The following is a 25,439-nucleotide window of genomic DNA, read 5'->3' on the forward strand; positions in this document are numbered from 1 at the left end:
TTCTTTCTCCCTCTTTTTTTCCCCTTTTCGTTTCCGTCTCTGTATATGTGTGTATTTCTCATTCTCTCTCTCTCTCTCTCTTTCTTTCACCCACTATCTCCATTAACCCCAAACCCCATTGATGTACTGCAATGCTAGTACATGTTTAAATAACTGTTATTACGTGACTATGTTCATTGACTATTGAAAAACTATTGCATCATGGAATGAGCATCACCGCTGGTGATCTTTGCTTATTTAAAGGTTGACTAAAGATGTTTTTGGATAATCAGGAAATTGTAACTCATATGTACTTGCCTTGCCTGGGCTGTTGGTGCTAATAGTGGCATTCTTGCTGCTAACTCAGCTGATTATTATGCATTTCAAACTTTCCAAAACTCTTTAGCCCATTCAATGTAGCTGATATAATTATCTGAACATGTTGTATGTGCTAAATTAGTGCAACATGGATCGATTATGTCAAGGCAAAACAGAATTACTGAATCATTTAAAAAACATTTTTAGAGTACCCAATTATTTTTTTCCAATTAAGGGGCAATTTAGCATGGCCAATCCACCTTCCCTGTACATCTTTGGGTTGCGGGGGTGAGATCCGCAAACACTGGGAGAATGTGTAAACTTCACACGGACAGTGACCCGGGGCCAGGATCGAACCCGGGTCTTCGGTGTCATGAGGCAGCAGTGCTAACCACTGCGACACGGTAGCATTGTGGATAGCACAATTGCTTCACAGCTCCAGGGTCCCAGGTTCGATTCCGGCTTGGGTCTCTGTGCGGAGTCTGCACATCCTCCCCGTGTGTGTGTGGGTTTCCTCCGGGTGCTCCGGTTTCCTCCCACAGTCCAAAAGATGTGCAGGTTAGGTGGATTGGCCATGATAAATTGCCCTTAGTGTCCAAAATTGCCCTTAGTGTTGGGTGGGGTTAATGGGTTATGGGGATAGGGTGGAGGTGTTGACCTTGGGTAGGGTGCTCTTTCCAAGAGCCGGTGCAGACTCGATGGGCCGAATGGCCTCCTTCTGCACTGTAAATTCTATGTAAATTCTATGACACCATGCCGTCCCTGAATTACTGCATAATTTATGATTTCCATCAAAAGCTACATTTGAGTCAGTTTTGTACTTTAGGAAGCATAAACATACTTGCCAATATTCATTGTTCACTTAAGCAGTATGGCACTTGTATGATATACTGGGAGCCCATAATGCCCTCACAAATGTGTATCCAGAGGCAGCACATTGGTGCAGTGCTTAACACTGCTGCTACATGGCGCCGAGGACCCGGGTCTGGTGACAGCCCCGGGTCACTGTCTGTGTGGAGTTTGCACCATTCCCGCTGTGTCTGCCTGGATCTCACCCCCACAACCCAAAGATGTGTAGGCTAGGTGGATTGGCCACTCTAAATTCCCTTAATCGGATTTTATTTAAAAGCAAATGTACACTGCAGAGTTGCGCGGGGGGGGGGGAATTAATTAAACTTCCAACAGTTTCTTTCAATACACAGTAATATTTTTCTTCTAATCTAAATATCAAAATCTATGTTACACCATATTTAGCTTTTGTGGCCTTTTTTTTTCCTGCAGTTCGGGAGCCAGTTACGAGATAAATACAGTTGTGAAAAGATAGCACAAAGCTCAAGTCTAAATACTGATAGTCCCGGCCTTGTTTCAAAACTGATATTTTCAAACAGTGCACTTTAGAAGTCTGTTCTATATGTTTGAGAGACTCATTTGAGGTTACTTTTCAACAGGACATAGTTATTCTATGTATTTTTAGTGAGTCGTGTTCTTAAGTAGACACGGTCTGAAACACCAAGGGAGCAGTGAAGTCTGTGGACTCTGGTGAAAGGTTACATCCTAGATAGGTATTCTCTAGATAAGGTCCAGCCGTATCCTGTACACCTCTGTTATTTCCTGATCCTGTCCTACCTCTGGTACGGAAAAATAGGGAAATGACCACAGTTAATCCCATGGTAAGAAATCCGTGGTATAAGGGTGGAGAGCAAAAGTTTTTCCTGTCTGAAATTGCTGAATGGCCATTTTCAGAATGCTTTATTAAGAACACAGCTAAGAAAACATTTTTAGTATCACTTCAGTTAAACCTGATGATCCAGACATAGGATTGTAGACATACAGTACCTGTCAATGCAATTGCTTTGTGTTTGACAAATTATATATGTCATTTACATCATACAAACTTAAATTGAACACTGATGTAAATAGCAGCATTTCTAAGACAGCGGTTTTTGCTCTTGTTATCCTGTTATTTGCATACATTCAGCACTTTGAAGTGGGTAGGTGTGGGGTGAACTTGCACATCTGTCAGCACTCACTGCCATTTGAAGTTCTTGTAGAATGACTGTATCCCTAGCACATCTGGCTTATGCCTCAAATCCCGGTCCCCTGCGCCACAATTGCATCTATCTTTCTGTATGTTACTTTACTTTTATTTATTTTTTAATAAATTTAGAGTACCCAATTATTTTTTCCAATTAAGGGGCAATTTAACATGGCCAATCCACCTATCCTGCACATCTTTGTAATATCCTTTATAATACAGGGCCGGGATTCAACCCTCGGTCCTCAGTGCCGGAGGCAGCAATGCTAACCACTGCGCCACCATGCTACCCCTACTTTACTTTTATTCTGTATATTGTATGATGCATGGGCATTCTGGATTTAGTGGTTATTCTGGAGTTGTTCTAAATGACGGGAACAAGAGACAAATTCTATTTAATTCATTCGTAACAAAAATATCCAATTTGTGGCAAATCGCAATGAAGAATTGAAAAGCTACTTGGGGAAATTAAACAAGTATTACACTCGCTAAAATACTTGAATGATTTTTAAGTTAAGTTTTATAATTTAAAAAACATAATAGATTTAAGCACAGGTTTTTTGCATAAAGACAACAAATCTACATGGTCCATTTTAAAGTAATAATTATTAATGCAGATTTCCTTCTGACAAAATAAGTAATTTCAGTGCTTTAAATGCAGATGTAATGGTTATATGCCAGTGACTGAAAAAGAGCCCCTACCCTCGTCTCCACATCACTAAGTTGAGATTTAAAAAATGCACACAAATTAACTTGTAACTCAAAGTTACCAAACCTTTATTGTATTTTACATTGTATCTACTGAGCAAAAATATTGAGCACTTCCTTGCTCAGTAAATTAAACTAAAAACATGAAATATGAGGAGGAACTGTAAAAAACCTTTCTTCAAAGCAAGTCTCTCATTACTTGTGTCAGATTATATACACATACGGTTATTTAGTATGTTTTTGATATTTCATTCTGACCAGAAAAGAGTTGACTGCTGAAGCTCGTGAGCTGAAAGGAGAATTATATTGCTTGCCTTGTCACGATAAAATGGGTGTTCCTATTTGTGGTGCCTGCCGACGGCCAATAGAAGGACGTGTAGTTAATGCAATGGGCAAGCAATGGCATGTGGAGGTAAACTAATTAATATCTAGTCAAATTACTGTTTCAACTTTATTATTATTTTTCTCAGTACAATAATGAGTGCAAATGCAAGAATTTTCTGCATGTTTTTAACATAAATTTGCAACTGAAATTATTGCACTTTTTCCCAGTATATTGGCTTGTCACTATAAGAAAATATGTGTTTTTAGTTTCAATATAATGCGATAAAGTCATTTTCAGCACTGGCAGATGGATTTAAACCTAACCCAGAGGGGAGAGGATTAAAGTCACCTAAGTGCAACTGATGAATGAGCTGACTTTGGCCTGCATCTCTCCATAACCAATACATGCAAACTCCTAACACAAAAATGGCCTGAGCAAGAGTTGGACAGAGATGGTATGATTACGTGAGAAATTGCAACATCAGTTTTACCAGTGAATTTTCTTCTAACATATATGTCACCCTGGTTTGATGCTGGAATTAGGTACAGAGTGGTGGCGCACAAGGAAATTCCAATGTAAATCTGATTATCTAACCAATATATTTTTGAGTCTAACTGCTGGGTGTTCAACATATGTGGAAACCTGCCACCCTGCCACCATCCTTAAGATTCACCAAATTACTGGAAAATCTAGAGTGAGTAACTGAGTAAGTGTGTGGGAATGAGTTAGAGTCTGCATTATGCTCAGTCTTGGGTTTTTCACTCACTCTCACCACCACACGCTAACCCATACGCGCTTACCCACTCGCACTCGCTCACCCACAAACACTGACATTCTCACACGCTGGTCATTTTTATTCTTATTTTTAAAATATTTTTATTCTCCTCCTTTTTCACATTTTCTCCCATATTTACACCCACCAACAATAAACAATAATCAATAACAAATGCAATGTCAATCCCCATATCAATAACAACATTCCCATCCTCCCACTAAACCCCCAAACCGCATTCCGCATGTTAACATAAACAAATAACAAAAAGGAATCAGGAATCACCCATAGTCACCATTAACACATGCAGTCCGCCCCAACCCTCCGCTAATGTTCAATGTTATCCAGTTCTTGAAAGTGCATAATGAATAAGGCCCATGAATTGTAGAACCCCTCCATCCTTCCCCCTCAGTTCAAATTTAACCATCGACAGGGCATGGGTGGAGAGGTTGATCTCCATCCCAACAGGATCCGCCTTCGGGCAATCAACGAGGCAAAGACTACAACATCTGCCTCCGCGCCCGTTTCCAACCCTGGCTAGTCAAACACCCCGAATATGGCCTCCCGAGGGCCCTCCTCCAGTTTCACGTGCATCACTTTAGAGATTATCCTAAAAACCTCCTTCCAGTAATCCCCCTGCTTTGGACAGGACCAAAACATATGAACGTGGTTTGCGGGGGCCCCCATTGCAATGCTCACACATATCTTCTACCCCCTCAAAGAGTCGGCTCATCCTTGCCCTTGTGAGGTGTGCTCTATATACCACCTTCAGCTGCACCAGCCCCAACCTCGTGCACGAGGTGGAGGCGTTCACTCTCTGTAGCACCTCACACCAGAACCCCTCCTCCATACCCTCTCCCAACTCTTCCTCCCACTTTGCCTTAATCCCATCCAGCAGTGCCTTCTCCTCTTCCAAAATAGCCCCGTAAACCGCCAACACTGCCCCCTTCTCCAGTTCAGTCGTCAGAACCTCCTCCAGCAATGTGGAGACCGGCTCTACCGGGAAGCTCTGTATCTCCTTTCTGGTAAAGTCTCGAACCTGCATGTATTGTTAGACGTTTTAGTTGCTGTGAAATGAAGAGTCTAAAGTTCTTGTTCCTTTTCACCAAACACCATTTATTTCACTTCCACAGCCTCTGCACAAAACCCTTAACAACACACCACCTGACAGAGGCCTCCTGAAGCCCCTTTACATATCAGTGTCAATTAATGGATACTTAACATAAATGAGACAACGAATTGCAATGTCTCTTAACCCATTACTTAACAGTCTCCCCTTCCTTGGAGAAAAAAAAAATTAGGTGAAAACAAAATTTCAAGAAATTCAACACACACATGATATCCCCCCCCCTTTTTTTTTGTTTGGACGAGAAAGAAAAAAAAACAGTCACAGAAACAAGCGCCCTTCATTAACAATATCCAAAAGTTTCTGTGAACTCGCCCCTCTTTTCATGAAACAGTCTGACAGTTGATAACTCCTGTCGACCCATTTAATTTTTGTTATTTCCCCTCTGTCCAACATCTGCTTCAAACTTGCATGTCTATCCGTAATCTCTTTTCATTGACACTTTTTGTAGAGTGCACATTTTCCCACAGGGATTTATTGTCAATGTGACAGTCAATAGGTATATTACCCAAATCCCCTAATCCCAAAATTTCTGTCAATATCATACTTATACAAAAAGCCATATCCACCGCCTCTACAAGGCTTAACATCTCAGCAGCCAAAGTGCTTTTTACCACTCTCCTTATTTTCTTTGTTTCCCACACAAGTGGGCAACATTTACCATTGTTCCCCAAAAGGAAAATTATAAAACCTCCTGCGCTTGAAACCCCATCACATAAATTTGCGTAGGACGCATCACTATAAACTATGAGTTTCAAGTGCTTACGGTCGCCTAAAACCGGGAACTTCAAAACACACTCCTGCATTTTTAGTTTGGCCAACGCTTTATTTGCTCTTATTATGTCTTCCACTTTGGGATCATTCATTGTGTACTCAACTCTAAGACGTCAAAACTCAAGTCCGGTCTAGTCTGTCTACCTAACCAGTTCAGTTGCCCAATTAAACTCCGCAGTTGCTCTTTTTCTATCTTTGAAACCATTGCGTCTTTTTGTGAAACTCGGCCATGATTAATTGCTATTGGGGTAATGCTTTCCAAATAAGATTGCTGACGTAAAGTTGTCCCTAACTTAGTCTGTCCAATTTCCAGTCCAATATATTTTAATGCACCGGAAGCCTGACTTCCAACCCTGAATTCTTTCCTCAAACCAGAGATTACAATAGCTTCAAAATCACTAGTCCCAACCCTCCTTCCCCTGAATGCTGTACATTCAACCAATATTTATACTTTCCAGTGGCCTTCCCTGCTCTACTAATAACAGTTGCATCCTTCCATTGACTGGACCCTTCAGGTAAGTATGTCACTTTTGTACCAACTTTTGGCAGTTGCCTTTTCGGAAAAATGGCCTGTTTTAATTCACCAGAAGTGTTGTGTTCCTCCACAGAAACCCTGTCTATATCAGTTGATTGGTCCTCATAGTTCTGTAACACATGCGTACCAGATGACTCTGGTTCCTCGTCATGTCTGTCTGCTCTGTCTAAATTTGAAAATTTGTAATCTGTACCCATTATCCTTGATGAATGTACCCTAACAGTTTGATTACCATGTTGCAAAATAATTGTTTTGCCATCTATGCCTATGATCTTCCCTGGGCCTTTCCATTCATTAGAATTGTCTCTCTTGTAGTCTACCATGCCTCCTTGCTAAAAAACGGCATCTGATGGCCGTACATTATGTCTTAAAGCTCTGTGAATTATTTCAGAGACTTCTGCTTCCAAAAAAGCTTTTCTACTGCTATAGAACATAGAACAATACAGCACAGAACAGGCCCTTCGGCCCACGATGTTGTGCCGAACTTTTGTCCTAGATTAAGAACAAATTAATCTACACCCCATCATTCAACCGTAATCCATGTACCTATCCAATAGCCGCTTGAAGGTCCCTAATGTTTCCGACTCAACTACTTCCACAGGCAGTGCATTCCATGCCCCCACTACTCTCTGGGTAAAGAACCTACCTCTGACATCCCCCCTATATCTTCCACCATTCACCTTTAAATTTATGTCACCTTGTAATGGTTTGTTCCACCCGGGGAAAAAGTATCTGACTGTCTACTCTATCAATTCATCTTATATGTAATGCATTTAAATGTTCAGCAAAACCAGAGATAATTGTAGTCCCCTCCCAAGCTGGAGGCTAGTCATCCAAAATGGACGGAATTTTAGGATTTCTACCAAACACTAATTGATAAGGACTATAGCCCCCAACCATCTGCAATGAATTCTTTGCACGTACTGCCCATGCTAAAGCTGAATTTAGCCTGCAATTTGGTTGATCTGCCAAAATTTTCCGAAGCATGTCATCGATGACGGCATGATTTCTTTCACAGACACCATTACTAAATGGGCTTTCTACAGCCGTTATTCATAACTCTGATATTCATGTTTTCACACATATCCCTAAACTCATCATTAGCAAATTCTCCCCCCTTGTCCGTAAGGAATTTTGCCGGTGGACCCATTCCTGTCCCTATCCATTTTTCCACGATTTGATCCAGAATTACTCTCTTTTCTTTACTTCGTACAATCGTTGATTGACTAAATCTGGTTGCTAAATCTACAAAATGCAAAATAAATATATTATTTGCTTTATCCCAGATCTTAAGGTCCATGGCCACAATGTCGTTAAAATCCCTTACCAAAGGTAGGGTTACTATCGGTCGTGCTGGTGTTCTTCTGTACTTCCTACAAACTTCACAGCGGTCACTAACCTGTTCTATTAGTTTAGTATAGTCGTCATCCCTTACCCCTGCATCCTTTAATAAATTTTTCAGCCTCCGAGGAGACTGATGTGTAAATTGCCTATGCAGTTTTAATACCACAAGCTTTTTATCAGCTAAATTCCCATTTCCAACTGCCATTAACACATCCTTAACCACTCTACTTGAAATATTATTTGTCAGTAATGGAATACAATAGTGTCCCGACTGTGTAAATTGTAAGTCCACCGTCTTTCCAAAAACTGTTGCCTTATCCTGTTCCATATCCAGTTTCATGTGTGCTTTCTTCATCGATGGTCTGCTCAGAAGCAAAGGTATCTCACTTGATACAACATCCATGCTAATGAAATGATTCACTCTGGCAATATTGCAATATTTCAGCGACTTCAGAGTATTAGCATCCCCAAACCTGAAACTTGTGGAACTTTGAAATTCCTTAACCTTGTTACGATTTTCAGCATTCAAAGAGTCCAGGAAACATTTTAACCAGTCAATTCCACACACCGTAGATGTGCAGCCACTGTCCAATACAGCACAGTTGAAGGATTCTGCAACCAACACCCTCATTACTGGCGTAAAACTGCTTGTCAATAGGACAATGCCTTCTTTCTGGTCACTATCTTTTTCCTCTTCTGATTCTTCCGTGTCATGTGTCGCTTCAAACACTATCATAACAAGTTGGACAGTTGAAAGGATAATGGTATTGAGAGTCACATCAAAAACATCGATTTATCATGCCCCGTGCATTTCTGGGGTTCATCTTCCTATTGTAAGTTGTAACTGGGTTTCTGTCTTCATAATTTCCTTGTCTCGGTCTCCGTCTATATTCTTGAGCCCTGTTCGTAGCCATACGATTTCGCCATCCTGTTACTAGTGTATCACCCATATTCTGCCTTATTGCAGGCTGACCTATCGGAATCGAATGTTTCCCCAGAAACTTTTGTAAAGCTTTTGTCATCTGTTCGAATAAGGTATCCTTATCAGTAAACTGAACTCCTGTCAAAACCAGGAGCCTAACCATGTTGCTCACTCTAGCACAGTCAAATAATTTAAAGGCCAACACAGACTGTGGAAATTCCAGATTGTGTTTCTGCAGCCTTTTATATAGTCTGCCAAATTCCATTATATAGTCTTCCATGGAGATATCCTCCATTTTCCGGAACTTATCAAAATCCATCTGACCATGCTTCATACGCACTTAACAAGTCATCTTTCTTATAAATCTTATCCATATAATGTAATAAAGTCTCCAGACCTTCTTCTGAGTCTAACTCTTCCAATTCCAGCTCAGAAAGCACTTTGTTTCGGATTTTACTGCCATATGGTAGAGAAAGAGCCAATGCCATACCTTGTTTTCTCTTTCCCAAAGCAGTTACTTTAGTCCACATAACTACTGCACTTCTCCATTGGTCGTACGATTCCCTTTCAGAAAATAAGGGAGGATAGTCATATCCAGCCATCTTTATCCTGGGTTCAGCCATGTATCTTTTTTTTTTTCCTTCTCACTCCTTGGTTTGATTAGGAAAAGTTGTATCTTTCAAACCTTCACATTTGCACAGCAACCATCCTCTGCTACCATTGTTAGACGTTTAAGTTGCTGTGAAATGAAGAGTCTAAAGTTCTTGTTCCTTTTCACCAAACACCATTTATTTCACTTCCACAGCCTCTGCACAAAACTCTTAACAACACACCACCTGACAGAGGCCACCTGAAGCCCCTTTACATATCAGTGTCAATTAATGGATAATTAACATAAATGAGACAACTAATTGCAATGTCTCTTAACCCATTACTTAAAATGTATCTAAATGTTTCCCCCTGCTCCAGCCCTTACTTCGCTGCCAGCTCCTTCAATCCTGCAAACCAACCCCCAAGAAACAAATCTTTTAGTGTCCTTTCTCCTCCCATCTCGGAAAATCTCCATTCCCACTGCCCAGGCTCAAATCTATGGTTCCCCAAATCGGCATTTCGCTTGAACCTGCTCCTAATCCGAAGTGTTTGCGAAACTGCCTCCAAATTTGCAACAAAGCTATTACTACCGGACTCCCTGAGTATTTCCCCGGGGCCGTCGGGAGCGGCGCTGTTGCTGGTGCCTTCAATCCCGACCCTCTACAGAAATTCTCCTCCACTCTGACCCACTGGGAGTCAACTCCTCTGACCGAGCTCCGTACCTTCTCCATATTTGCCGCCCAGTAATAATACATCTGGTTCGGAAGACCCAAACTCCCTGCCTGCCTTCTTCTCTGTAGTAGCGCCTTTCTAATTCTGGCCACCTTCCCTCCCCATATAAACGAGGTAATCATCCCTTCCATCTCATGGTCATTTTTATTGCGTATTCTTTTTTAATGTAACAATTTATTACTATGACATTGCTGAACTTTTGCTCAGCAGTTGCGTTTTTCCTTAAAACCTGAACTTTGTTTTGAAGTTCAATTTATTGGTGTGTTAGACCTTATCTTCTGAAATTTGCTCATTGGTCCCTTGAGTGACAAAAATGTGCAGATGTGGCTTCCTGAGCAAAAGGTGGGACAAACCTGCTATGCTGTCCATCAAGAGCCACTTGGGTATTGAAGGAAGAGTGTTCTGGAGTTGAGTGGGAAGAATCCACCCCATGCTCTATAAGGTAAACTGGCTAGTCAAATGTCGACAATAATAAGTAAGTAAGTAAAGACACCATAGTCCCAGGTGACCAGAGGCTGCTTTCCCCTTTGAGGGGGAGAGCTGACTCATGGTGATTTAACCTGAGGATCACCACATCTCAGGCAAGGGGCAAGGTTGAGAAGGCGATGCCTTCATGAATAACCTCCGCTGCTGGCCTTGCTCTGCATCACAAACCAGCTGTCTGGCCAACTTGGCTAAACCAGCCCCAAAATGTCAACAATACTCTTTTTTTTTTTTAAATTTAGAGTACCCAATTATTTTTTTTTCCCCAATTAAGGGGCAATTTAGTGTGGCCAGTCCACCCAGATCTTTGTTATGTTTGGGCAGTGCCCCTAACAGGAGCGGCCCTTTTTTGCTTTGTCCCTCAGTTTGTTTTCCTTTCTTCTGTTTTGTTGGTGGACCTTAAAAGAGTGGCCAGTCCGCCCAGTCTGCACATCTTTGTGGGGGTGAGACCCACGCAAACACGGGGAGAATGTGCAAACTCCACACGGAGAGTGACCCAGGGCCGGGATCAAACCTGGGACCTCAGTGCCATGAGGCAGCAGTGCTAACCACTGCACCATTGTGCCGAATAAAAGATGATAATACCTGTCTGCCAAACCACCTGTACTTTGTTCCAGACTCTACGCCGAGAGCTGCCCTTTTAAGAAAAGACACTCTGTCGTGTTCTATCTTTTATTACCCCATTACCAGAGGGCGAAAGTGGCAAGTTGGCTCTTTGACAACTGTCCGATGTATGCTTGAGCAGGACATTTAATAGATTCTCCTCACAAGTAGCATGGCCAACAGCACAATGAATCATAAAATGGTCAAATATATTTCCTCCATATTCCATTTTTAAAATCCGCCTCCATCTTTGCCCACAGAACCCCACCTCCCCCTCCTTGCTCCAACCCCGCACCTTCTCCACATTATTCCCAGTAATAATACAGCACGTTTGGGCGGTCTGACACGCCCCCCCCAACCCCCCCGGCTGGGGCACCTCTGACTCGTACCCCGGCGCAGTGCAAAATACTCTAAGTTCATGCTGTTCCAACATTCTCCATCAGTTCCTTACACAAAAGCCACATCCACGCCACAAAACTCGGCCCAGTTCCAAATCTCTCCAATACCGCCATCAAATAACCCCACTCTTCCCCATCTTATCCCGTACTCAAACTGTCTCTATCGCCGCCTCCCTCCAGAGCTGGCCGATCAGAATTTGGGTTGTGGGTTCTCCCCGTGCTCCTAGACAGCCCGTCTTGTCCTTCTCAACTGGCGCACCGCTTTCCTTGTGGACAATTATAGAATTTACAGTGCAGAAAGAGGCCATTCAGCCCATCGAGGCAGCACCGGTCCTTCGAAAGAGCACACTACTTAAGTCCAAGCCTCTACCCTATCCCCGTAAACCAGTAACCCCACCTAACCTTTTTAGACACTAAGGGGCAATTTAGCATGGCCAATCCACCTAACCTGCACATCTTTGGACTGTGGGAGGAAACCAGAGCAGCCAGAGGAAACCCACGCTGACACGGGGAGAAAGTGAAACTCCACACAGACAGTCACCCGAGGCCGGAATTGAACCCGGGTCCCTGGAGCTGTGAGGCAGCAGTGCTAACCACTGTGCAACTGTGCCACCCCGTGATCGAACGTCACCTGCAACTCCTTCCTCTTGACCAAGAGAACTAGGTCCAGGTCCCCTGCATACTTCCCATCCACTTCCAGAATCTCCTCTATGGGTTTTTGGCATTCCTCGCCCTCCTCCTTAACCACCTTTAGCTTTAAACAAAATCACCTCCCCCTTCACGACTGCCTTCAGAGCCTCCCAAATTACTGACTGCAAAGCCTTCCCCATGCAATTGAACCCCACATATTCCTCGATTTCTCAATCATCTTCCCAGTCTTATCACAAAAGCTCTGGTCCACTAACAGTTCCACATCCATTCACTCCAGCCTCTGAGCCACCCCCGTTCTTGAAAACCACATCCAACCAATGCAGAACATAGTCCGAAATCGCAATTGCTGAGTACTCCAACCTCCTAACTCCAGCCAATAACGCCTTACCCCCCTCGGGACCTGTCCACCTTGGGTTCCTGCATCATGTTCCAATCCCCCCCCTACTTTCAACTCCAGCGTATTCCGATCCAGGATGGCACCCAGCACCCTCTTCACAAACCCCGCATCATCCCAGTTGGGGCCAAATAGCTCACCAATTAAGCCAATTTCTCCTCTACCGTCCCTGCCACTATCACGTCTGGTCCACCACCACCGTCTCAAACTGAAGCCTCGCCCTCGTGCCCATCAGGTCCCACCCCCCGCGCCCTGCTAACGAACCCCGAGTGGGAAACCTGACACCCAACCCTTCCTATGTCTCACCTGATCCCTCACCCTCAGATGGGTCTCCTGCAACATCACCATATCAGCTTTTAAGCTCTTCAAGTGTGTTAAACCCTTGATCTCTTCACCGGTCCCCCTAACCCCCTCGCATCACAACTCTGGGGTGTCTCTCTCTCTTTCCCTCCCCCTTCTCCTGTCCACCATCACCATATTTCAGGCCCTGTCCTTCAGGCCTGACACTCCCTGTCTGTTCTTTACCTCCCCCCCCCCCACCCCCCTCCTCCCAGAATCCCCCCATCTACCTACTCTTACGAACCCATCCCCCCCACCTTTCACACTCCCCAGGCCCATCAAAACCTGTTTGAACAGGTTCCAACGACCGCAGCCCCTTCCGCACCACACCTTTGCGTGCTAGTTTGGAGGCCCCAACCAGGATCCCCACCTCCTAATCCCCTCCTCCATGACCCAGTCCCTGAAAAACAGTGCAATACCGTGCCCCAGAGAACCGCCATAACTCCAAAACCTAGTATAATTGTGACCGACTGTAAACAAAGGTAAACCAACTTCCCCAACGTTCAAACAGCCCAAAACCCCAGCTGGTCCCCCTCACAAATACATAACAAGAAACAACCAAAAAGAGAGATAAAGGCTAAGCACAGTCCCCTCCATCAAAGTCCCAATCTCAGTCCCATCTCATTTCAGTTCCAGCCCTTCGGCCTCCACCATCTCAAAATAGAAATCCCTCGAATTATAGACCACACCAAACCTCATGCCGTTGCTATACAGTGCCGCCGTCACCTGTCCGAAGGCCACCTGCATTCTCGCCAGATCCACTGTCAAGTCTTGGTATATTTGAATACTAACTCCTTCCCACTTCCCCTCACGCCTTTGCTTTCCTTAACCTGAAACTTATGGTGGCAAATTATAACTGCCTTTTGTGGCTTGTTTGTTTTCGGCTTGGGCCTGAACGACCAATTTGTCCCGTCCTACTCTTATTGGGAGGGTTCCCACAGCTCTGCCAAAATCTTTGCAAAGTACTCGGTCACGCTCAGGTCCTCCACCCACTCAGGCAGGCCCAAGATCTGTACGTTTTGCCGCCTCGGCCTGTTCTCCAGATCCTCCACCTTGCCTCTGAGCCCTTTGTTCGCCTCTGCCACCCTCTGCAGCTTCTCACCCATGGAGATAAACTGGTCAGTGTGCTGCGACAGAGCTTCCTCCACCCCCTTCAACTTCTGTCCGAGCTCCCATACCTCAGCCGATGTCTTTGACATTGTTGCCTTCACTGGGGCAATCACTGCATACACCCACTCTTTCATCACAGCCATCATCTCCCTCCACAGCACCTCCATGTACTTAGTGAACTGCCTCTCAAATTCTCCGGCCATCACCTCGATCAGAGTTTCCACATATGAGGGCAGCGGCCCCACCCTGCGATCCAGCCACCGCCATCTTTACTCCTGCCAGGCTCACCCATTCACTCGACGACAAACTTGCACTCACCACCTTCTTTCCAGTGGCCGTCTTCTGGGTCTTCGACATCCCCTGCTTTCCTTATACCGTCCTGCACCAGCTCTTTCAAAAGCTGCCCGTGAATCTGGGCATTAAAGGTCAAAAGCCAGACCCTCTAGCAGGAGCCACCCACCGTGCGACCTCCGCCTACATGCTGTCAACAGAAGTCCCCTCCACTATATTTCTGCCAACAGCATGAACACAAACTACTCCATCCACTGGTTGGCCTCTCTGCAGTGCTGTAGTGGATACTGCTGACCACTAGGTTAATGAACGTGTATTTCCCATACCTGGCTTCTTAAAGTGAGAACATCCAGAAGCTTTCCAATCCGTGTCTAAACTTCCTCATCAGCTGTATGCCGGAAATCTGACCTATTTTAGGCAACTTTGCATTGTTCTGGGCAGCCTGTTATTCTAGACTTCCAGGTACCAAACTGTTCTTTAATTGTTCTTGTGTTGTCCCAGTTGCTCAGTGCATTTGGAGTTGAATATTAGTTAGACCAGGTGGCAGTGGAAAATCTCCTTTCCGGTTGGACGTTTCTGACATCTGGCATCTTTCGTGGTAGTTTTTCAGTGTAATGCTTCTTTGAGGTTTCTCTGGTAGCACCAGAGTTATCCATCATTAGCACTGCCCCAGTGGAACTCCTATTAATGGTTGATGACTCAATTTAGCCAACAGAAAAAAATTATTTTAGATCATTTTTTACGTAACTGCAGTCTCCTGTGGTTGAACAGAACCCATTGTTACCATTTTATTTCTTGTAACCCTCTTGGCCTTGCAACAAGCTGCATCATAATCTAGCTTTGCAGCAGCTCAAGACTGCTTCAAAAGGCTTAAAATATCTTGCAGGCTGTTTGTTTTCACAGACAGTTTTCCTTCCTTTCCCAGTTATCTTTTGTTGCTTAGACAGCACTCAACATGCCCAGTGATTTCCTTACCTCCGCAGCTCAAACCATAACAGTGTCAGCCTGGTTTGAAAAGTATTAATTGCATGTCTTTGGTCTGGGTGAAATTCTATTTTCAGCCATTCTTCTTATTTCTTGACAGTAAGGCATATTGGGATTGTAAATTCAATTTTTACAGAATCTTTATTATCTCATGCTGTTTCAGTTTTTTTCATACCAATAATTAATTGATTAATATATTCCTCATTTGTACAGAAGAGAACAGCATTGTCTGAAAGGCTAATTCTTGTGAATGAACAGTATTTGATTGTGCTTTTCCCCCTCAATTTGTTTTTCATTCTCTGCTGTTTTCAATTAAAACACTTTGATCATGTAGTGATCACTAATACACTCAGACCAATTGAAGTCCCACAAAAATGGATGGAATACTTAGCATCTGATATTTTGCTTGTCAGGAATTAGGAAACTGGAGGGTGCAGAGTTTTTCTGATCAATTTGTAAATATTTAACTTGAGACATAAGCCGAGTACAGAGAGGTTGTAAAGGAGGACACCTTTGGAACTAAATGCATATTTTTATGCTTTATGCTGCTTTTACTTTTCAATCACAGAATTGTTACATTGTCAAGGTGCAGAAGGAAGCCATTTGGTATCCGCCTGCCTTCTGCCTGTAACCCTTTCAGATAACAGTCTGATTCCCTTTGGAATGCCTCGATTGAACCTGCCTCCACCACACTCTACGCCAGTGCATTCTAAACCTTAACCACTCGCTGCATTTTTAAAAAAGGTTTCAGTCGATTTCGGCGGAGTGAGAACAGCTGGTGAGTGGTGAGTCAGTTTCAGCGGGAGCATTGCGGAAGGAGGTTGCTGGGAGGTAAGTCAGCCTTTAAAAGCACTTGTCTTTGCAGGGGCAGGCCAGTCGATTTCGGCGGCGTGAGAACAGCTGGCTGGTTAGTCAATTTCAGCAGGAGCTGAGAATTTTTCTTTTTTTAAATTTTAAATTAGTTTTTTAGGCGGGAACAGGAAGTCGACCCGCGGACGTCTGGGAAGACCCTCCCCAATAAATTCTGGTGGAGAGGAAACCCGAGACACTACACGTGTAGTGTCTCCCACCCACCCTCCTCCTCTAACCTAATAATAAAACCCATTGGTCTGAGGTAAGTACCATATTTTATTATATTATTATTATTTTTTAGCCAGATCTTGGTAGAAAGTTAGAGGAATGGCAGGGAAGGGAGTGCAATGTTCCTCCTGCAGGATGTTTGAGGTGAGGGATGCAGTTAGTGTCCCTGCTGATTTTACCTGCAGGAAGTGCTGCCATCTCCAGCTCCTCCAAGACCGAGTTAGGGAACTGGAGCTGGAGTTGGAAGAACTTCGGATCATTCGGGAGGCAGAAGGGGTCATAGATAGCAGCTTCAGGGAATTAGTTACACCAAAGATTGGAGATAGGTGGGTAACTGTAAGAGGGACTGGGAAAAAGCAGTCAGTGCAGGGATCCCCTGCGGTCGTACCCCTGAGAAACAAGTATACCGCTTTGGATACTTGTGGGGGGGGGGGACTTACCAGGGGTAAGCCATGGGGTACGGGCCTCTAGCACGGAGTCTGTCCCTGTTGCTCAGAAGGGAAGGGGGGAGAGGAGCAGAGCATTAGTAATTGGGGACTCTATAGTCAGGGGCACAGATAGGAGATTTTGTGGGAGCGTGAGAGACTCACGTTTGGTATGTTGCCTCCCAGGTGCAAGGGTACGTGATGTCTCGGATCGTGTTTTCCGGGTCCTTGGGGGGGGAGGGGGAGCAGCCCCAAGTCGTGGTCCACATTGGCACCAACGACATAGGTAGGAAAGGGGACAAGGATGTCAGGCAGGCTTTCAGGGAGCTAGGATGGAAGCTCAGAACTAGAACAAACAGAGTTGTTATCTCTGGGTTGTTGCCCGTGCCACGTGATAGTGAGATGAGGAATAAGGAGAGAGAGCATTTAAACACGTGGCTACAGGGATGGTGCAGGCGGGAGGGATTCAGATTTTTGGATAACTGGGGCTCTTTCTGGGGAAGATGGGACCTCTACAGACAGGATGGTCTACATCTGAACCTGAGGGGCACAAATATCCTGGGGGGGAGATTTGTTAGTGCTCTTTGGGGGGGTTTAAACTAATGCAGCAGGGGCATGGGAACCTGGATTGTAGTTTTAGGGTAAGGGAGAATGAGAGTATAGAGGTCAGGAGCACAGATTTGACATCGCAGGAGGGGGCCAGTGTTCAGGTAGGTGGTTTGAAGTGTGTCTACTTCAATGCCAGGAGTATACGAAACAAGGTAGGGGAACTGGCAGCGTGGGTTGGTACCTGGGACTTCGATGTTGTGGCCATTTCGGAGACATGGATAGAGCAGGGACAGGAATGGATGTTGCAGGTTCCGGGGTTTAGGTGTTTTAGTAAGCTCAGAGAAGGAGGCAAAAGAGGGGGAGGTGTGGCGCTGCTAGTCAAGAGCAGTATTACGGTGGCGGAGAGGATGCTAGATGGGGACTCTTCTGCCGAGGTAGTATGGGCTGAAGTTAGAAACAGGAAAGGAGAGGTCACCCTGTTGGGAGTTTTTTATAGGCCTCCTAATAGTTCTAGGGATGTAGAGGAAAGGATGGCGAAGATGATTCTGGATATGAGCGAAAGTAACAGGGTAGTTATTATGGGAGATTTTAACTTTCCAAATATTGACTGGAAAAGATATAGTTCGAGTACAATAGATGGGTCGTTTTTTGTACAGTGTGTGCAGGAGGGTTTCCTGAAACAATATGTTGACAGGCCACCAAGAGGCGAGGCCACGTTGGATTTGGTTTTGGGTAATGAACCAGGCCAGGTGTTGGATTTGGAGGTAGGAGAGCACTTTGGGGACAGTGACCACAATTCGGTGACGTTTACGTTAATGATGGAAAGGGATAAGTATACACCGCAGGGCAAGAGTTATAGCTGGGGGAAGGGCAATTATGATGCCATTAGACGTGACTTGGGGGGGATAAGGTGGAGAAGTAGGCTGCAAGTGTTGGGCACACTGGATAAGTGGGGCTTGTTCAAGGATCAGCTACTGCGTGTTCTTGATAAGTATGTACCGGTCAGACAGGGAGGAAGGCGTCGAGCGAGGGAACCGTGGTTTACCAAGGAAGTGGAATCTCTTGTTAAGAGGAAGAAGGAGGCCTATGTGAAGATGAAGTGTGAAGTTTCGGTTGGGGCGATGGATAGTTACAAGGTAGCGAGGAAGGATCTAAAGAGAGAGCTAAGACGAGCAAGGAGGGGACATGAGAAGTATTTGGCAGGAAGGATCAAGGAAAACCCAAAAGCTTTCTATAGGTATGTCAGGAATAAGCGAATGACTAGGGAAAGAGTAGGACCAGTCAAGGACAGGGATGGGAAATTGTGTGTGGAGTCTGAAGAGATAGGCGAGATACTAAATGAATATTTTTCGTCAGTATTCACTCAGGAAAAAGATAATGTTGTGGAGGAGAATGCTGAGCCCCAGGCTAATAGAATAGATGGCATTGAGGTACGTAGGGAAGAGGTGTTGGCAATTCTGGACAGGCTGAAAATAGATAAGTCCCCGGGACCTGATGGGATTTATCCTAGGATTCTATGGGAGGCCAGGGAAGAGATTGCTGGACCTTTGGCTTTGATTTTTATGTCATCATTGGCTACAGGAATAGTGCCAGAGGACTGGAGGACAGCAAATGTGGTCCCTTTGTTCAAAAAGGGGAGCAGAGACAACCCCGGCAACTATAGGCCGGTGAGCCTCACGTCTGTAGTGGGTAAAGTCTTGGAGGGGATTATAAGAGACAAGATTTATAATCATCTAGATAGGAATAATATGATCAGGGATAGTCAGCATGGCTTTGTGAAGGGTAGGTCATGCCTCACAAACCTTATTGAGTTCTTTGATAAGGTGACTGAACAGGTAGACGAGGGTAGAGCAGTTGATGTGGTGTATATGGATTTCAGCAAAGCGTTTGATAAGGTTCCCCACGGTAGGCTATTGCAAAAAATACGGAGGCTGGGGATTGAGGGTGATTTAGAGATGTGGATCAGAAATTGGCTAGCTGAAAGAAGACAGAGGGTGGTGGTTGATGGGAAATGTTCAGAATGGAGTACAGTCACAAGTGGAGTACCACAAGGATCTGTTCTGGGGCCGTTGCTGTTTGTCATTTTTATCAATGACCTAGAGGAAGGCGCAGAAGGGTGGGTGAGTAAATTTGCAGACGATACTAAAGTCGGTGGTGTTGTCGATAGTGTGGAAGGATGTAGCAGATTACAGAGGGATATAGATAAGCTGCAGAGCTGGGCCGAGAGGTGGCAAATGGAGTTTAATGTAGAGAAGTGTGAGGTGATTCACTTTGGAAGGAATAACAGGAATGCGGAATATTTGGCTAATGGTAAAGTTCTTGAAAGTGTGGATGAGCAGAGGGATCTAGGTGTCCATGTACATAGATCCCTGAAAGTTGCCACCCAGGTTGATAGGGTTGTGAAGAAGGCCTATGGAGTGTTGGCCTTTATTGGTAGAGGGATTGAGTTCCGGAGTCGGGAGGTCATGTTGCAGCTGTACAGAACTCTGGTACGGCCGCATTTGGAGTATTGCGTACAGTTCTGGTCACCGCATTATAGGAAGGACGTGGAGGCTTTGGAGCGGGTGCAGAGGAGATTTACCAGGATGTTGCCTGGTATGGAGGGAAAATCTTATGAGGAAAGGCTGATGGACTTGAGGTTGTTTTCGTTGGAGAGAAGAAGGTTAAGAGGAGACTTAATAGAGGCATACAAAATGATCAGGGGGTTGGATAGGGTGGACAGTGAGAGCCTTCTCCCACGGATGGATATGGCTGGCACGAGGGGACATAACTTTAAACTGAGGGGTAATAGATATAGGACAGAGGTCAGAGGTAGGTTCTTTACGCAAAGAGTAGTGAGGCCGTGGAATGCCCTACCTGCTACAGTGGTGAACTCGCCAACATTGAGGGCATTTAAAAGTTTATTGGATAAACATATGGATGATAATGGCATAGTGTAGGTTGGATGGCTTTTGTTTCGGTGCAACATCGTGGGCCGAAGGGCCTGTACTGCGCTGTATTGTTCTATGTTCTATGTTCTATGTTCTCGTCATATCACATTTGCTTCTTTTATCGGGTGTTGGTGAGGCCGCATCTGGAGTATTGTGTTCAGTTTTGGTCTCCTTACCTGAGAAAGGACATATTGGCACTGGAGGGAGTGCAGAGGAGATTCACTAGGTTGATCCCAGAGTTGAGGGGATTAGATTATGACGAGAGGTTGAGTAGACTGGGACTGTACTCATTGAAGTTTAGAAGGATGCGGGGGGATCTTATTGAGACATATAAAATTATGAAGGGAATAGATAGGATAGATGCGGGCAGGTTGTTTCCACTGGTCGGGGAAAGCAGAACTAGGGGGCATAGCCTCAAAATAAGGGGAGATAGATTTAGGACGGAGTGTAGGAGGAACCTCTTCACCCAAAGGGTTGTGAATCTCTGGAATTCCTTGCCCAGTGAAGCAGTTGAGGCTCCTTATTTAAACGTTTTTAAGAAAAAGATAGATGCCTTTCTAAAGAATAAAGGGATTCGGGGATATGGTGTACGGGCCGGAGAGTGGAGCTGAGTCCACAAAGATCAGCCATGATCTCATTAAATGGCGGAGCAGGCTCGAGGAGCCAGATGGCCTACTCCTGTTCCTAGTTCTTATGTTCTTTTACTAATTACTTTAAATCTGTGAGCTTTTGTTCTCGATCCTTTCATGAGTAGAATAGTTTCTCCCTAACTACTCTGCCCAGATCCCTCCTTGATTTTCAGTAACTCCATCAAATCCCTATCAGCCTTCGGTCCTCTAAAGAAAAAAATCTGTCTATCTTGGCCTTGAACATACTTCTTTTTTCTTTGTTTTTTAAAATAAATTTAGAGTACCCAATTATATTTTTTTCTAATTAAGGGACAATTTAGCGTGGCCAATCCACCTAACCTGCACACCTTTGGGTTGTGGAGTTGAAACCCACGCAGACATGGGGAGAATGTGCACATTCCATACGGACAGTGACCCAGGGCCGGGATTCGAAGCCGGTCCTCAGTGGCTAACCACTGCGCCACCGTGCTGCCCCTACCTTGAACATACTTAAAGACCCAGCTGGTAAAGAATCCTGCAGATTCACTACCATCTGAGAGAATAAATTTCTCTTCATCTCTGTTTTAAATGGGCGAGCCCTTACCCTGAGATTATGCCCTCTGGTCGTAGACTCTCCCACAAGGGGAAGCAACCTCTCAGCATTTACCCTGCCAAGTCCCCTGAGAATCCTATATGTCTCATGTTTCTTGCGTGCTATTCACATAACTCTGAACCTCATGCATACTTCATAGTGACAGCAGCTGCTGTAACTTACGACATTTCCTGCACAAATCGTTACTGAGAACATGGGAAGCATCCTGGAGTCCTCACATAACATGGGATGAACACGCTAGAGGTTTGAGCAGCCCTGCCATTCTCCTATTCATTAATTGATACACGCGTTGCTATGATTAAACCTTCCTAATGGTAATAAATGTTACCAATATTAATAAAGCTTTACCAACACTAGTAAAACTTACTACTATTAATATGCCTTTGCATAATGTTCATAATTCCTACCAATACTTCATTTTACTACTGGTAATAAACCTTATGATATATCAATAAACCTTGCCAATATCAATTAATGTTACTAATATTTATGATTCATACTAATACTTCATGCAACTTATTAGTCATATTAAACCCTACTTTATAACAAATTATGAAACTCACCCAGTTATTCCCTAGTTTAGATCAGAAATACTCACCAACTAGTCACCTAGCTTTTCCCGAATCGGCATTCTGACTGGAAACTGCCCAGACCCACTGTTCTCAATGATTCCCGCGTCAAAAAAACTGAGCTCTCACCTTCCCTCTCTCCGTTCTTTGTAGCACTGCTGCTTCCACTGATTCTCCCTGCTCGAACTGAGCTCTTATCTTCCTTCTCTGCTCTTTGTAGTTCTGCTGCTTCCACTGATTTTTCCCGCTCAAACAGTTCTCACCTTCCTTCTCTGCTCCTTGTGCCCCACTGCTCTTGCTGTCTTTCCCTGCTCTGACTCGTTTTTCTCTGTAGCCCAAATGTTGGGAAGAACAATGACTGAGCAATTTATCTGCTTTTGTATCTCTACTACCATCCTTAACTAGCCACTAATAAGCAACTTGTTGATGATGTCCAACTGAAGCTTTTTAAAACATTTTCCTCTTCTTGCAAGACATGACAAGCAGCTATTGTGCTCTTTCCCATGACAATGTGACCTAGGCTGTGGAGGATTATGTGCCTTACATCTCCATAGCAGCACATGTTGATGATCCATGCATGTTGCATTGCTTCAATCCCATTGTACTTCATTGTTGAATGCGAAAACAAGAGGGATATAAATTTAAGATGTATTGCAGGTTATAAAAGGATTCCTCTCACCACATTTCCAAAAATTACATGAAATATGTTTTGTAATGTATTAAAATGGGATTCAAAGCTGTGAGTCCTTGAACATCCATTGGCTTAGCGTTTGGTGCCGCAGATTGGGATGTTTGGTGTTGCCAGACTAAACATTAAGTGTAATTGTTTTAAATATGCTATTTTGACTTTTTAAGAAATATTCTCCAGCACAAAGCTTTGGTTTCATAACTGCACATATCTCAATTTGTTACCATGAACTGAGCTTTTAGTACTGATTTAACTTTTATCCAAAACGTAGACAAGAGCACATAAGGACAGGAGTCGGCTTTAAGTTTCAGAATGGACAAACTATCAGTTAGATAGAGAGTGGGATGGATGGCAGGCAAGATTTCTGCCTCTGATGTCTTTCTTTTCCTCCCACCCACCCATCAAAACAGATCTACGAGCAGTTTGCCTGTGTATTGTCCGAAGGAACTAAATGAAAAGGCAAAAGTAACAGCAAAGGTTTCTAGTGCCTTTATGTATTTTAGTGTCTTTCCTTGCATTACTCAGGAAAGATCGGATAATTGAAATCAGCACCTGAGCCTCTTCTGTTTTTCTTTATGTACATTTGTCCCTGTCCAACAGTTTTGTTGTGGGTTTATAAAATTGTTACTTCATAAGAACAACAATTATTGGATATAGGGTTAAAGGAAGTACAACATGTACCTGTTGGTTATGCTTTGCTCTGAACAATTTCATGCCCTCTTTAGTCTTTTTCCTGACCATTTGATCATACACTTGACTGAACAGTCACAGTGGTTGCAGCTAGTGACTTTATTTGTTGAAATAGCGATGATCAAACTGAAACTGCTACAATTCTAATTTCAGCATTTTGTGTGTGCCAAATGTGAGAAACCTTTTCTGGGTCATCGTCACTATGAAAGGAAGGGATTGGCTTACTGTGAAACTCACTATAATCAGGTAATACTGCATACTCGATAACACTTAATTTAGTAACAATTTTGTTTTGTTTTACTTGTGGTGAGCCATGTATGGCTATTGTATATACTCACTGTTGTTCTATTATTACTATTGTCATCGACATCCACGATTGTATATACTTACTGTTGTTGCTGTTGAATTGTGTTGATGCTGCTGTTGGCTCCGCCTGTGGCTCCGCCCCTCTGAGGAGGTGTATAACCGGCCGATCTGAGACAGGCTCTCAGTGCGAGAGAAGCTACAGGTTGGCACACATCTAGTTGATTAAAGCCACTGTTCTTTGGTACAAATTGTCTCGACTGAATTGATGGTCATCAATTTAATCAACTAGTTTTTTTCACAATGGACGCTGCTCTGAAACCTGATCGTCTTGAACTCGACCCGCAGGCAGCTGAAGCTACAGCTATCTTCGAGCATTGGCTCATTTGCTTTGAGGCCTACCTCGACTCCTCAGCCGCCGTGGTCTCCCCGGTACTCAAACAGCATCTCTTCAACGCCCGGGTGAGCCACAGGATTTTTCGGCTAATCAGGGATGCGGCCTCGTACACGGAGGCAGTGGAGCTGCTCAACGGACAGTTTGTGAGGCCAGTGAACGAGGTACTCGCTCGACACCTCCTGACCACGCGGTGTCAGTGCCAGGGTGAGTCGCTGGCTGAATATCTGCGCGAACTGAGGGTACTCATCCGGAGTTGTAACTGCCAGTCGGTCACGGCAGTACAGCACGCAGAGCTGATGATCCGAGACACCTATGTGGCAGGTGTCAGGTCCAGCTACATCCTGCAATGGCTTCTCGAGAAAGGGTCCCTCGACCTCGAGGAGACGGTGAAACTAGCTTCCTCGCTGGAAGTGGCCTTCCAGAGCATGGAGGCCTTTCCATCCGACCACGCGGCATCCTCGGGGGCGTCCGAGGCGCAGCCATCACCCGACCCGGGCGTGTCCCATACCTGCACCACACAGCAGCCTGCCAGCTCCAGAGGGCCGTATTGTTACTTCTGCGGGCAGGGCCAACACTCCAGGCAGCGTTGCCCCAGCTCGAAACGCGACCTGCAACGAGTGTGGCAAGAAAGGGCACTTTGCTAAGGTATGCCTGGCCTGACCTAAAGTCCAAAAATTAAAAGCCTGCCAGGCCCAGCCTGAGGCTCACAGACCCCGCAGCGTGGCATCGTGCCTGCCGGGCCTGCCCTCTTCTGACGCGTCGTCCGCCTCGTGCGACCAGTGGGGGCAGCCATCTTGGTCGCCACCTTCGACGCCACGTGCGACCGGTGGGGGCCGCCATTTTGGCCGACATCCTCGACGACGCCCGCCATGTGCGTCTCAGCGGGGTCGCCATGTTGGGACCATCCCGCCACTGCCGCTACCGGTCACCCGCAACTCTGCTCGATTCAGCTCGACCAGTCCGGCCTTATCACCTTCAAAACTCCATGATGACCGTCCGACTCGATGGACAGGAGACGTCCTGCCTCTTCGACTCCGGGAGCACAGATAGCTTCATCCACCCGGATGTGGTAAGGCGCGCTGCACGCTCCGGGTCCTCCCCGTCTCCTAAACCACCTCCCTTGCTTCCGGATCTCACACCGTGCAGATCCGGGGATATTGCATCGCTAACCTT

The 25,439-nt window shown here is 44.9% G+C and overlaps 1 protein-coding gene across 8 annotated transcripts in view; it reads left to right on the plus strand.

The window, feature by feature from the left end:
• The window catches only part of LOC140391802 (LIM and senescent cell antigen-like-containing domain protein 1), a 183,141-nt gene that overhangs the window by 146,436 nt on the left and 11,266 nt on the right, over positions 1 to 25,439 (plus strand). For all 8 annotated transcript variants that reach the window (XM_072476691.1, XM_072476693.1, XM_072476694.1 and 5 more), the window contains 2 exons: positions 3,302 to 3,452; positions 23,720 to 23,812. In XM_072476691.1, coding sequence (XP_072332792.1) covers positions 3,302 to 3,452; positions 23,720 to 23,812 — 244 coding nt within the window. The remainder of the gene's footprint in view (positions 1 to 3,301; positions 3,453 to 23,719; positions 23,813 to 25,439) is intronic.

The sequence above is a fragment of the Scyliorhinus torazame genome, chromosome 15 (assembly GCF_047496885.1).
Source record: "Scyliorhinus torazame isolate Kashiwa2021f chromosome 15, sScyTor2.1, whole genome shotgun sequence".
NCBI lineage: Eukaryota > Metazoa > Chordata > Chondrichthyes > Carcharhiniformes > Scyliorhinidae > Scyliorhinus > Scyliorhinus torazame.